Source organism: Drosophila rhopaloa, unplaced genomic scaffold, assembly GCF_018152115.1.
Source record: "Drosophila rhopaloa isolate 14029-0021.01 unplaced genomic scaffold, ASM1815211v1 contig_2, whole genome shotgun sequence".
NCBI classification, from domain to species: domain Eukaryota; kingdom Metazoa; phylum Arthropoda; class Insecta; order Diptera; family Drosophilidae; genus Drosophila; species Drosophila rhopaloa.
This window is the reverse complement of record NW_025335083.1, coordinates 21,855,338-21,870,668: the sequence shown is the minus strand read 5'-3', so window position 1 is coordinate 21,870,668 and position 15,331 is coordinate 21,855,338. Positions and strand designations below refer to the sequence as shown.

The following is a 15,331-nucleotide window of genomic DNA, read 5'->3' as shown; positions in this document are numbered from 1 at the left end:
GAATTAAAATCTGATAGATACACACACACAAGAAAAGCCGAAAAGCTGAAAAGCAGATCAGCCTGGCAGCTCTTCATTAACACCACAAAATCCTCTTCATCAAAAACTGAAGTGCAATTAACCAGGCACCAAGTCATTTTCGTTTCTACAACAGGTTCGTTTCGGTTTTGGTTCTTTTTCTCCTCTCTGCTGCACTTCACGTGTCCAAGGTGAGGTGTTAAAGTTTTATGGAATTTCAACAACGATAAATTATAATTACACGCAGTGCTGGGCATAAATCTACCCACACACACTTGGCTATGAAGCACACAGATACTCCTCTGCCGCGTTGCGAGTTCGTCAAACATAATTTGTAAACGCATTAAGCATTCCCCCCATTAACACCTTTTGAGGGTGACTGCAGCCTATCGGATCTATTAATATATATTTTCAAACAGAACCTAATGCCAAGCGAATCGCTAAAGGGACGGAAAGCAACTGGAATCTAACGAGAATCGTATGCCGCATTTGGCAAGCGTCCTCGATAGTATAGTGGTCAGTATCCCCGCCTGTCACGCGGGAGACCGGGGTTCAATTCCCCGTCGGGGAGATGTGAAAGCATTTCTTTTTTTTTGCCTTTAATAAATTGATTTTATTTTCCATAACGCTTTTTAAAAGAGAGTATCAGTTTAAAGAAATAGTTTAATGCAATTGAAAAGAAATGATTTCTTATTTTATTTTTGAATGTCCAAACTATATGCTCATATAATAAATTAAAATTTAAATACTACTAGTAAATTACGAGTCGTAATATATTACTCATTGGACTTATTTACAAAGTTATGTTTCAAATAATAATACAAATTCGTTAATTTGCAGAGTTTGTTTACCTTTCTAGCAAACTTGTGGTAACTAAAATATAAAAACACGGTAAAAAAAAATCCAAAGAAAATAAAAGAAAAAAATGTTTTCACATCTCTCCCCGACGGGGAATTGAACCCCGGTCTCCCGCGTGACAGGCGGGGATACTGACCACTATACTATCGAGGATGTTGAACTACGCTTGCCAAACTCGAAATATTTTATTGCTGGTGATCTTTGGTTCTACGACTTTTAGTTATTCTTGGATTTACAAGTCTGTTTAATATTTATGAGAGGAGTCGTAAGAGATAAAGCGATAAGATAAATATGTTTTCATAATCAACCCGAGATTATTTTAATTTCTTTTCATTTAGATGTTTTCGTTGTTGATATTAATTATCATAATTCCGAGGGAAAATATACATAAATTGTTCTTAGAGAGGATTTCCCATATTATGAAGTGCATAATTTGTACACCAAATTAAAATTTGAAAGGAAAATATATAATTGCAAGCAAAGTCTAGACTTTTTCCAGACTTACCATTTTCCATCGCCTTGCTTTTCTCGTCGTCGGCGTCTTCGTATCCCTCTGATCCTGGTCCAGATCCCATTTCCATGCCGCTCAAAGCGGCTGCGGCGATAGCTTCAACATCTGGCCTAACATTCGCACTGAATTCACCTACAAGGCAAATAGAAAACGGGCAATACGAAATATAAGTAAATTGAAAAACTGTGTAACTAATTTGTAAACAAAAAGGGAGAGCGGGTGGGAGTCTTTGCACTTGAGTTGCTCTTCTGTGGCGCCAGGCAAATGTCAATTAATAATTTAACAACAACAATTGCGCGTTTGTCGGGCGCCTGAAATACGAGATCTTAATTGAAAATAGAAATACAGAGAGGGAGACATTGGAGAAGAAAAGGGGAGAATGGACAACTTCAACTCTCTTCCTGCAGCGAGCGGATGAGCGTGGGCCAAGTAGACAGCTAAACGTGTGTCATAAACTTGGTCAAAAGGCTGCAAAATGTAGTGCCTTCCCAGGCTGCGATCAGAACCAGTTGCCAAGTAGTCAGAGTCATCTTTAAGATACTGTTTGACAGCCCGCCGAGATTACGTCTAGTTCTGTCGTCTGCACGCCACAGACTTTGAGGATGACGTTGACTTCCCCGACGACTCAAAGCCCACGCGAAACCTCAGCGGCTTTAAACCGAGAAATCCTCCATCCCCCCTCCATGGAGGTGCTAAAACCCCACTGGCAACTTTCAGAGGAAATCAGCGGAAGCGACTCAGACGCTGTCTCAGCGGAAGGGGTTATTCCTCCAGAGGTGTGTACCGAACCCCTCGTTTTGCCAAACCTAATGAGCAAACTTTATACGTAATTTGATAAACAACAAGTAAGGAATAAAAACATCGGCAAGCCGAAGTTTATGTACCTCTGCATCTCCCAAAAATATTAAATATTTTATTGATTTTCCGAAAACTTTTTTCATTTTAGGCAAGGGGTCATCGGAAACTTAGAAATAACTAATATGAAAATGGGTCAAAAATTTTATCAACGTTAAAATGAAAAATTTGAATGCAGATTTTTTGAGAATCGAAACACGAGTCTTTAGAGGTATGCCACTTTAAAATCGGATTAAATTTGGCAAAGTTATGGTATGTAGAAGTCCAATTTTAGGTAACCTTTTTACAAGACCTCGAAAACTTAGAAATAACTGACATGAAAATGGGTCAAAAATTTGATCAACGCTAAATTGAAAAATTTGAATGCAGATTTTTTCAGAATCGAAGCACGAGTCTTTAGAGGTATGCCATTTTAAAAACGGATTAAATTTGGCAAAGTTATGGTATGTAGAAGTCCAATTGTAATGTCCGGTTAAAAAATAGACCAAATTAACCGACTAACCCTGAGTTGCAAGCTTTTGACTGGAATTATAATACCCCCTGTAAGGGTATACAAAGTGGTACCCGCTCTTTGGCGCTGGCTTATCAAAACATTAGTTATTATTTATGATGCGTCTCATTTCGAGAGCAGGAAAAATATATGTGTGCCACTCGACGTGCAATTGAAATCGCGCGCGCGTTTTGGGTGGGCGAGGAAAGTCCGAATCTGTCAAAACGCGATACGATGAGTTATGCGAGTGCAGATCCGATAAAAGGCTGCCATTGATGGAGAGGCAGTGGGAAATAACGAAACCGACCAGCAGATTATCTTAATTACAACCATAGAAATGTCATAAATTAATGGAACTCAATAAAACTTTAGCCTAACATGAATTGTGCCGTAAATTAAAGTATTATGTAGGTACACTGGATTTAACTTCCAAAAATAATAATATAGACTAACAATATTTAATTGAGGTGAAACTATAATAATAATATAAATAACCAATATACAAAACCTTACTTAAATCCCTCACTGATTGATTTGAATAGCTTAATGGACTAGCCTTTTCATAGTATTATGATAATGTTATTATAGTAAGCTCGCATTGGTTTTCGGATATTTCCCAGTGCAACCACGAAGTAAACCAAAGCATTGATAAAAACCAAACACGAACCATGTATGTGGCTTGACTATCGCTAATTGATTGAGTGCCTTGCACTTGTCGACTCCATTCGCAGACCGAACTACGTAATTCCCCCAACGCGTCTAATATTTTTGCCACTTTAGTGTTGTGCTTTACACTCTTTGGCAGTTACATAAGCCATCTATCAAAGATCGCAAATTGCTGGGTGGAAAACTCGCGGCTCTTGTGTTCGACACATTTCCAAGAACCCAAGCAAAACAAAACATAAACGTGACAATCCATGTGGGTGCAGCCGAAGAACCATGGTAAGGGAAAAAGGTAAGGTGCTGGTAACTGATTTCGTATGGGCAGAACATGGCGACAATAACCAAACCCCGGGCACAAATTGGAGCACGTGCAAATTGGCTATCAATCAATATGCATATACGGGTACAACGATATTCTATGATGATATAGTTCGCATCGCTTCAAAAGATTCGCAATTACGTAGAAATAAAAGCAAATGCCGACTGCATGGCAAATGAATTGAATGACTGCCAGCCAATCGGAGAATCAGTTAAGCCTGTATGACACTGAGCTTAAAAAGTGGTAGCCAATTGTAAGACCATTGAGAAATTTTGATTAAATGCTTACTAAATTAAGTTAATATTGATAAAAACAATTTAAAACCAGCGGATGGCTAAGGTAAATCGCATTTAAACTAGATTTTTAACCAAAACAAAATAACATTTATCAATTTCCCAGTGTCATATAGCCACTTTTCAGATGGTCAGTGAGAGAAAATCGATTGGGTGTGGTTCGGGTAACTGGGCTTTCCAGGGGCTCGGTCTGTTGCCCACTAAACTTTGTTTAGCTTTTGCTGTTTTTCTATAAAAATTTCAAGTACTGCATATACTGCAAAAATGGGCTTCAAAATCGCCCCTCGAGTGCAGTAGTCCAAACAAAAACGTGGCCAACATTGTTGCCTCAGATAAGAAAACTTGGCTGACTGGCGAGAGGAAAAACACAAAATGAATAATGAATGGCAGGCAAATGCTCGCCAGATAAACCCACAATGGATGTGTGGGTTCGGGTTCATATTTTCATATTCATATTAAGTGACTGATTGATTGATGGCCCAGGCAACTTGGAGGTTTACTTTCAGTTTGTCGTTGGGTAAGTCACACGTTTTTTTTATCCAAATCGCTCATGGTTGGGATGTCAACTTTGAGATTGATGACAGAACTGGAAAGAAAACCCCAAAGCTATCTTAATGGCGAAATCAAAAGTGTTGTTATACAGGAGTTTCGATTGCAAACTTGGGCCATTAGCAATGTGCGGGTGTTTATGGAATAATTGTACTTTTTTTTAATCATTTAGTTAAATAATGTTATAACAAAATATAGATCTATTTTGACTTATTTTTATTCTATCAAATTCAATCTTAAATATTTTGGTTATTTATGTAGTTCAAGATGTGTAAAAATAGTTTGTATCACACACATTAATTGGAGTAAAACTGTAAATTTCAAAACATAATTATGTTATGTTTTAAAATTAGTGATCTTTCCTTCACCCCCATTATAAATCCCCCAGCCCATTAGAGATTTTGGCCAGCAAAGACTTTCGAAACTGGGTCGTCGCCGCAGACTGCCCGCACTCTAGTAGCAATTAAAAATTCAAAATATTTTTTTCTGCTGAACAGAATTTAGCAAAGTTGCAGTGGCCGCTCAAAAATAGATCAAAGTGAAAATTATATTACAGATTTCTGGGGTATTTTTTATTTGGGGGAAAGCCAGGCGAACGGCGGATGCCAGTGTGGGACACCAGGCCAAAAATAAATTCCTGTTGCAGCCATTTGGAGTTGGATTCTGTCCATCAACGCGCCGAGTCCATGCTAAATGAGCTGCACCCCCCGCCAGCCCGATGCATCGGCGTGTGAACATTAGTCAAAAATGCGTAAATGAAATCAATTAAAATTACGCATAGCACACGAGACGCATTCGGAATGGAAATCGCTGTGTGTTTACACATTCTGATTCTGCCTACGCGCTCTGCATGGCCTAATGAAGGCACGTCCCCATACCATCCCATACAATCCGATCCCCACGAGAATGGGGAATGGGAATGGGAATGGGTAAGAGTTAGGGTAAGGGTTCAAACCGAGTGCAATGGGTAATGGCCAGCGCAAGAAGAAGAGCCGAGGAGCAGGGGATCACTGAGTGCCACTTCAATTTGTTTACAACAAGTTGGCCCGCTGATTGCAGCTGGGCCACATCTCTTACAGTAAGAAAAATCCATTTTACCATTAATACTATCAAATTTTTATAACTGAATTGTTTTGAAAAATATTACCAATTTGCTTTACTTTCAGTCAAAATTAAAAATGTAGTTTTTAACAAGAAAACATTTAACTAAATCCAAAACAAGATTATATAAAAATGAAGTTCAAGATCAATTAAATAACATGTTTCTTTTTGAATATTTACTTTGAACAAAAATCCTAACCACCTATTGCCTGATTAAGTGGTAAGCATTTTGCTGTTTTAAAATCAAATTGTCATGTTTTTTTTATATTATAGTTTTCTAGTTTATTTTTTAAACATTTTTCCCAGTGCATTATTTTCTGCTTAATCATATCGTTTCGTTTTGCTTTGCTCCTCAAACGCGCATCACACAATGCAGCTTTAATTTTCTTTGGGGCCAGATCAGATCAGACAGACCAGAACCGATCCGATCCGATGCGAGATGAGAAATGAAAACTCATCGTATAATAGCACTGTCAATGGAGCTCGTTCGTGGCCCCCAGGTGTTGGCTGAAAGTGGAGATCTTCACTTCAATTTGGGCATAAATGCAGCATAATGATCTCGCCGGCAAAGAATAGCCACAAATTGCTGGAATCACATCAATTTGTCTGCAACAACACCATTTTCCATTGCACCTCTCTTCAGGAATCCTCACGAAATTTGTTTTTGTTTTCTGAAATAACTTAATTCATTTCAAGTTTCTAGGATATGCCCTAATGAAGCTGCCAAGAGATTGTTTGATGGATTCCCATATTTGTATTATTTTTTCAGCATTTCATAAGATTAAAATAAATGATCTTGATGAGTGGAAAAAAGCGAATGTGAAACCACATTTCCATATTAATCTAGAAAATAAATGTTTGGCTTTCCGTAAGCATATAAAAATAAAAGACAAATTCGGAAATGTAGGTTAACGTTATTTTTTTTAATTTTGGACCGAATATTTTAGTTTCTAAATTTACAAATTAATTTCAAAGCAAGGAAACCATTCACAAAACACAATTGCATGGTGAATTTTTTCATTATCGATCGTATATCATAGCTTTTAAATATCGGCCACTGCTGCAGTTAACTGCCCTCTTTTGTTATTATTTATGGCTTCATGCCTCGATGTTTGTTTGCTATTTCAGCCGAATGTGCAACTCGATGGCCCCACAGGGCAACAGAAATCCCGCCCAGAGTTCCTAGATGCATTCATGCATTTATTATGATTATTTATATAATCAAATGTGTACGCATGTATTTTCCAAATATTTTTTTTACTGGCCGAGGCCAAAAGCCCAGCACAGTCTTCAAACTTTTGACTGACGTTTGATTTGTAATTGAAAGAGGCAGCCGCATAATTTCTAGCTCTTTATGTTTTCAGCTTTTCCGAATGGCAGCATTTTGGGTGGTCCCTCATATATATATTTTTCAGCCCATGACGTTCGTAGAGTTTTGCGCAGTTCTCGATTTCAAACATCTAGAGTCGGCGGACGATGCCGTGGACTAGCGAAAAGAATTCCTCCACTCGCAATTGAAGATTTCCTGTTTGGCCGGGGCAACCTCATCATGATCATGATTCTCATTATGAGAAGATTCTATAGAAAGCACTTAAATTGAATAATGTCACCCGAAAGCGCTGAAATTGATGCAGCCGCGCTGAGACGGCAATTTTGTTGGATGACTTTTGGAATGGGGACGGGGATGGGGATGGGTATGGGGATGATGATGAGAATGGGCATGGGGATGAGACGGATTGGATGGATGGGACGACGGATGCTCACTCGGCCGCTCACTTGATGATGATATGTCAGCAGCCACGTTGGCATGTAATTCAATACGGGCCGACGGACTGATAAATGCCAAAGTGTGAAGAGGCGCATTTCGGATAAATGTATTGTCTACAATTTCAGCAGCGACCAGAAAACCGCAGTAACCAGGAACCCAAAAACGGAAAGTATGCGAGATAAGGTATTCTGATAGAGATGGGAGTGTGAATCGTGATTATGGATAGAAAGCAGTTTTTCTTATTTCCTATTTAAAGTCATTTGCAAATATAGTTTTTTATGATAATTAAAATTAATATTAAGTTAGTTAAACTTGCTGTACAAAACAATAGTTTTATGGAATCAAGCACAGTATATCGGATTAAAATCCATGTGGCTTATTATATCGAAATCACATGACTTCAATTTAACTGTTCTTTTAAGAAAATATTTATATTATTACAATCATTTTTTTTAATAACCAAAACCTGTTGTGAATATTGTGAATGTCGTGAATGACATTTCAATTTATATATTTAATTTCTAGATCAGAAAAATCATCTTGAAAGTACTATGGTCTCCAGAAACGTTGTCATCTCCATTATAATTACAAAGCATCAGAAGACAACATACATTGGAGGTACAGCAGATAGAGATGCCGATGCCGAATGATAAAGGAAGACAGCGACGATCTCAATCTCGAAAAGGCCGAGATTCACGGAACGCATGGATCTTTGGCGACCAGTGAAAAGGGTCGTCATACACATGTGAAGTGCTCGTCGGCATGCCAAGCACCGAAATAAAAGCAGAGGAACTCTCTAAGGGGTCGGGCAGTTTATGCTTTTTTAGTATTCTTTAGTTTCGTCGAGTATCTACATATATTTATGTTGTTCGTATTTGGGGAACCTTCGAAATGAATGTCCAAAATGAGAGGAAGGAGTGGTTGGTGGGGAGGGCGAGACGACAGCCGCATTTGGAAACAGACAACGCAAATCAAATTGTAAAAGTGTTAAAGGCTGACACATTCAAGTGTTTGACGCGTCCCCTTTGGAACTGTGCGATGGAGTGCGTGTGTATCTGTGTGTACCTGCCTGTGTGTAGTATCACTTTCAAAGAACGTCTGCCAGTCAAGGGCCAAAAACGCAGAAGCGAACATTCGCCGACAGCTGCACGAGAGCTTTTTTAAGATCTTCAGATCTTCTAAGTTCAGAAATAATCCGCATGCGACTAAACCTAAATCTTAAACAACAATTTAAAAATAGTTTCCAGGAGAAATCTTTTCTTGTTTGAAATTGTCAAAGTTAACTTCACCACATAATAGATAATAATGTGACATTTCAATTTCCTTGATATATACTCTAAAAATTAAATTCAACTAGCCTGTTCTTGTATTATTTATGTCTTGAATATTAAATACATTCCATAAATAAAACAGAGCTCCTCCTGTGAATCGAAAAAACAAGCATTTAAAGTAGCAAACACTGGTTAAATTAGATATTGTCAGCTTTAAAAAACGTATACATAAATTACCAGAAGCTCTACACCAACTAGAGAATATTCAAGTATAATAATGATCGTTAAAAGGCCAGACAATAAATAATTTGTGAACAAATGTTGTGTGAATGTTATGCCACACCAGACTCCTACGCTAACTCTAAAATTTCGCCTCGAATGCTAATTCAACGGAATGACATCTTCTTAATTAGCCCACAAATTTGTTAATAGCAAAGCTAAATCAATAAATATATCTACTCAAGTCGCCTCCCACTCGATCTGGGATCTGGAAATGTTAATTGTTGGGGCAAACTGAACAATGGGCATGACTTTTACCATCGCAGCCAATGGCCTCGAGGAATGCGCTGGAATATCCGAAAAAAAACACAAAGAAATCGAGGAAAATAAAAACACAAAGGTTAGAGTCGAAAAGTAGGACAAGATCGATCGCTGACTCTCGATTCGATTCGATTTCGTTTGATTAGACAACGAAGTGCTTTTTTTGTGGCTTACCATTGTTCGGACCCACAACCGCGCCGAAATTTAAAGTTCGAACTCGCTTGTTGTGATCAAAATGTTTTATGACTGCCACACGTTGCCAATGAAAGGAATCGAACATATATATCTCTGGCTCTCTGACTAATTTGCATTCGATGCGGAAACTGGAAAACTGCTAGTCATTGCCATTGTCTAACCAAAAAAAAAGGGGCCCGCAACATGTTGCCAAGAAGCATGAACCAGGTTATAGAACATTTTTGATGTTTTTTCTCATTAAATGATATGAAAGATTAGCTGCTTTTCATTGTTGGTCAATTCATTGTATCTCTTGTTATATTTTGAATTGGGTTTTATTTACACATACATTTATAACTTAACTTTTTAAAATAAATAAATAAATAATAAATAACTATGTTCTTAAAGTAATCTTCCTTCGCACCATGTTTTGAGATAGGAAACTGACTATTCATTTCAATGACCACGGATCACATTTATCGCACTGAAGGCTATTACGTGGACATTCAAAAGCTCTTTCGAAAGGCTCAAACCCGTTCACAATTTGCTGCAAACGCAGTGGGTGATCATCGTGGTGAAGAAAGTTTCGCGGGTAGTTATCTGTGCAGAATAACTGTGCCACATTGAGAAAGAATATCTTTTCAAGGTTAACACTAGTAAACTTCTCATCATTCCGGCTTTGTTTGCTTCTAGAGGAGTATGCGGCAAAGGCCAGTTTCAGACCTTCAATATCCGCCAAGCGTTCCTCATGATGCTCCGTATTTAAGCATGGCTGAAACTGCGGCAATGACAGGATTTTCTGGCCAACATCCTGATCGTTTCCGTGGCTGTCGACCAAAATACCGCGAGTGCCGATGGCATGCATCATCTCGTGGGCTAGAGTGAATCCCATCAGACTGTACTTAAACACATCGTGGCTGTCCGACACGAAGAATGGCTCCTGGAGTAAAGGATATGGCATTACAATAATGTTCTTGTCCACCAAATAGTACGGGCTGGATGGACTCTGAAAGTCAGTGATTGTGTCGGGCATGTGAAAATACTCCTCGGAACTCGGAAATGGTTGTTTTAATTGCGCCATATGCTTTTTCATTCGAAACTCCAGCATCTTAAGGTGTTCTCTAGCGTAGTCCAGATTTCCCGTGGAAATCTCTAAGTCTTTATAGTACCGGCTGACGAAGCTCCGATGGTCAAGACCTTTAGGAATGTTGCCGATATTGAGGACAATAGCCTGCACCTTTTCTATAACCATCCTTTTTTGTTTGGAGGTCAACCCAAGGCGGTTTATATTTACTTGGTGAATCAACTGACGGCGCAGTTGGTCAAAAATTTGCTCCACTTCCTGGATGTTGTCCTCCAGCGTCGTGGGATCTTGAAATCGCTCCTTGTAGAGTAGACTCGAAGCCAGACTCATACTGCTTCTCAAATTCCGGATGCATTTAATTGGATCTCCGCCGTCATTGGCGTTCTTCCGTATGTGCAGAACGAATCGGGTCATTATATAATTAGCTAACAGCTCGGCGTGAATGAAATCCATTCGTCTAAGAGCCGTAAAGTAGTTCAAATTCTGGATGTACACTCGTAATCGACTTGAAATACGGTGGCCAACTATTGCCTCGATGAACCTCTGCCATTTGAGTTCAGTTGTCCACTCAATATCTTGTACACTCATGAAATGCATTTCTTCGTCATCTTCGTTTCTATTCGTTAGCTCCTCTAGGAACCATTCCAGACTTGTTACCTCATGCCAAAAACTATTCTGCCTATTATACGGAACTCCCATGTCATAAAGGGTAATGCCAAAATCTTTTAACTTTAGCCAATCATGCAAATTTACTTTAAAATTTGGCATACTTAATTTTAACATGGAATTTCTAGTGATCTCCACGTTTACTATGACATTGGTAAGGCCGTAGCGGTGCAGATTCGCCAATGTATTCATCCACTTAAACTTATCCCTTGGCCATTCGAACCCTGAGGGTGTTAGATGGGGCCATGTCAGACCTTTGCCAGGAGTTGCCAATCTAAGGTAATGCTCTGCCGTCCTCGTTTCTGGAGGAGCATCGAGGCAGTTAAGATAGTAGCGCAGGGCCTTTGCATCCACACTTGACTCGTTGAAACCGGGTATCTGCGATATCTGGTGCAGTTCATCCATTTGTTGAATCAGGTCATAATACATCATGTAGCTCAGCTTTTGATTGATATTAGAAAAGTAGTCGTTAATGTTGTGTCCCACGTAATTCCCGCACGCATAGCCGAAGTAATTGCCGCAGGCACTAGCATCCTCGTTCACATTCCCAAGGATATTGTTCAGCAAACGTGTGTTGGAATTGTTAAAGGCAGCATTTAGAATTGGCGAAGCAGCAACGATTGGCGCAATTAACAGGCAAATAATCCACTTCATAGCTGGGAGGTTACTCTACTGCAAAAAGCTCGGCAGTATCTCGCCTTTTTATATTATGTGAGCTCTAAATACATGAATTGAAAGCTTATCAGACTACACAGAACTCTCGGATTTTCCCAAAACAAAAATAGAACTATTAGACACTGGCCAATTCCAAAACAAATCAAATTCAAATATAAATTTGAAAGCGTGACCGGCTGTGTCGGGTCAAGAAATAATTAATAATCTTGAAAAATTACTTGTTGAGGTTTTTAAATAGACATTTTATTGTGAAAGCATCGCAGTCACAAAATCAATATAGAAAGCTATAGTCGCGTTCTCCATAATCTCCCAATATTTGGGAATTCCTAAAAATTGTCGGATTTTTAAAATTTATAGATGTGTTCGTCGATTAGGAAGAATAAAACTTCTAACTGCGACACCTAAATAAGTGATGCTCATCAAAAACATAATTAATGGGATCGCAACATGTCCTATTCACTGCATTGCAAACTATCTACTCAACATATATTTCTCAAAATGCAATATTCCCTAGAATTTACAAGTATAGGGCAAATTTTAAATATATAGACTTAAGCCTACAATTGCATGTGATCAACTGTACCAACGTTCTGTTCTTGGATCAATTTACAGGCTTTGGCACCAGGAAATATTATGCAGATCTTCATTACATTTCATTTTGATAAACACGAATGTAGTTGAGCAGCGAGACCTGGGATATTGGCATTTGGTCTGAGTTTGGGATTGGGATTGGGATTGGGATTGCGACTGGGTTTGGTTTCGAGCCTGTAGCCTGAGCTGTTTGCCCGATGCCCGCCGCCTGATAAACGAGCAGGGTTTTCCGAGGAAATCATGGTTATGGCAGCGGGGCCACGGAGGCCAGCTATGAGGTGGAAAGGTGCCACAAAGTAGTGGGAGTGGAGTGGGAGTGGGAGTGCGACTGGTTGTGGGAGTCGTTGCCAGAATGTGGGCGTGTCGCAACCGCTTAGATGTGGCAGCAAAACGGACACAAACGCGCGTGGAGCGTGCCTCATAATTGGCAATGTGAGCGGCAAAAGACGAACCCGCAACACGACAATTATTTGGGCAATGTGGTAAACGGTTTTTCGTTCTTTTTTTGGCCTTCTCCCATCTTGGCTTCCTCTCTCTCCAGTTCCCAGTTCCAGTTGCGGTCTCCGCATAACTTGGCTAACAAGCAAAAAACTGTTGACCAAAAATTAAGGCTCGCAATGCGCGTGCAAAGAGTCACAGAAGCACAGGCAGCACACAGAGAAATGACACATCAGATAAGGCAATATCACCTACCCAGGCCAATGGGAAACCAAGGAGACACAACCTGGTCAGAATGCACTGAGAGAAAAGGTATGGGCATACCAAAGATCATATAGAAAATACTACTTTATAAAATGCCTTACAGTTTTAAGAAAGTTACTCAGATGCACTGACATGCAGTTTATGTACTTTATTTTTTATACATCAACATAATTAATTTCTAAAGACAATAACAAAATATGTGAATTACAGAAAATAATAAAATTGTTGTGTTAGCATTGTGTCAGGCATGAAAATTTATAATAAAAAAAATCTAGTCAAATTGATTTTGAATTTTATGGAAATATACATATTTAAATACGCGATTAAAATAGTTTAAAAGTGGTTTAATAAATTCCATTTTTCATAAGATTTAAAACGTATTCGAACAGTTTTTAAAAATCGTATATACATGTGGAATTTTTTAAGTGCCGCAAACGAGGCGACGACGCCGTTTGTCTGCCTCGTTGCCACAGCCACAGCCGCAGAGCGAGAGCAAGATGCAACAATTGATTGCCAGAGAAGGAACCCAAGTCCAGCCAGGAGCTGAACAATGCGAGGCTGCTGCGGTTGCTGATGCTTTGCTGCTGCTGCTGTTGCTGCTGCTGCAATTCCAACTCCATTTGGATTCGGAGGCGGCTCCTCAGGGTCGTTGCACAGCAGCCACGTCTGCGTCGTTCCCCATTTGTACTTTGCAATGCAAACGACGCGATGTCCTCCGCCCAGATCCTCCTCCACCTTCTCCCCAAAGCCCCCCACTCCATGGCCCATGTCGAGTACACGAAGTACAACACAAATTGTGGTGTCGAACATCATGTTCTCTGTGTCCCGAAAAACAAAAACAAAAAAACGCAATCACAATGGACCGAGACAGAGGACAGATCAGAAGCGAGTTGGGCCGACTAGTCGGGCGGTTTTCGGGCGGATTTTTGAGGAAAAGTCTAATTGATGAGTGGCGTGTCCCATGGCTAGACACATTCTGCAGCCGCAGCCTCATTACCCCGATGTCTGGGGTCTGGTCGTCCCTGGCCTTCTCTGATCTTGGCCAAACACACAATGGACGCATAAACTAAAGGAATCCGGTCCTTTCCCCCAGAGACGAAACTTTGACGCATGAATAAGTAAGCAATGCCAATTTTCAATTTCCATTGGCAATGCCAAAACTTCAACTGCAAGTGACATTGAGCTGGGAGTGAGGAAAATGCATACCCTATAAGATTTTTCTATTACAATAATGATTTGGAGCTCTGCAAATATTCTATCTCTATATAAAGCTTTCTTCTTTTAGCGTTTTTAGAGTTACCAAGCTGTATTGTTTAATAAATAAAATTAAATGTCAAAGTTGTGCCAAAAGAAACCTAAATTATCATAATCCGTATAATGCATTTCAAAAGCGTATCTAATATTTGTATGACTATTGTTATAAAGAAATTGGTAATTCTTAATCTTTAATTTATATACCTACACAATTGGTCCGTATTTGCAAAAAACACAAAAGCAATTTAAATTTGAAAAGGAATCTCGACAATTTGTTTTGATTTTGGTTTTTCTGGAATATAAAAACACACATAATTCTTCATTTGTTTTGTATTATTTTGTATTGTACGTTACTAATGACTACAAAAAATACACTGCCCGATAAATCGTGTTGCGCAGAGTTTAAAGACAGAAAAGTAATTGACCCTTTGGCATTTCCCTTAGCTATTAACCCACTATGCACGTTGGTTCGAAAGCTGCCAAAACAGCAATCATAATAACAACAGAAAAACAACTTTGGCAGCAAAAAGCCTACGTGACGTTGCACAAAAATTGACGAATATTTTTTTGCTGCTTAATATTTCTTGCGCCTTTTGAGCTCGGCCACAGGAAGAAATAAATTGTTATTTTTTTTGTATGAGGGGGTTTTTGCAGTGCCCATTGTTGTTGCTCTTTAACACTTTACGTGCGAAATAAGGCAGCGCGAATAAGTAGAGAAAGAGACGGAGCATGCGGCTAACAAGAGAAAACGAGACGGAAGAAGCGCTAACTTTAAATTAGCTTTGACAAGATAAATGATCAAGCATCGGGCTAAAAACGAAATGAGAAATGGATACTCCCGGCGACCTCTTCCCCTTTTTTTTAAGTTGCCTTGACTTAACCAATGTACTCGGTAATTGTACAGTGTGTTTCGAAAAAGTAAGACAAGTGGATTAAAGGTATAGGGAAT

At 39.2% G+C, this 15,331-nt stretch overlaps 1 protein-coding gene and 2 non-coding genes across 3 annotated transcripts in view; 1 reads left to right on the top strand and 2 right to left on the bottom strand.

The window, feature by feature from the left end:
• The window catches only part of LOC108041867 (bone morphogenetic protein receptor type-1B), a 61,681-nt gene that overhangs the window by 22,370 nt on the left and 23,980 nt on the right, over window positions 1–15,331 (bottom strand). The window contains exon 2 of the mRNA XM_044459661.1: window positions 1,382–1,519. Coding sequence (XP_044315596.1) covers window positions 1,382–1,519 — 138 coding nt within the window. The remainder of the gene's footprint in view (window positions 1–1,381; window positions 1,520–15,331) is intronic.
• Trnad-guc lies at window positions 518–589 on the top strand. The gene has a single exon. It is a non-coding gene; the product is annotated as a tRNA-Asp (tRNA).
• Window positions 958–1,029, bottom strand: Trnad-guc. The gene has a single exon. It is a non-coding gene; the product is annotated as a tRNA-Asp (tRNA).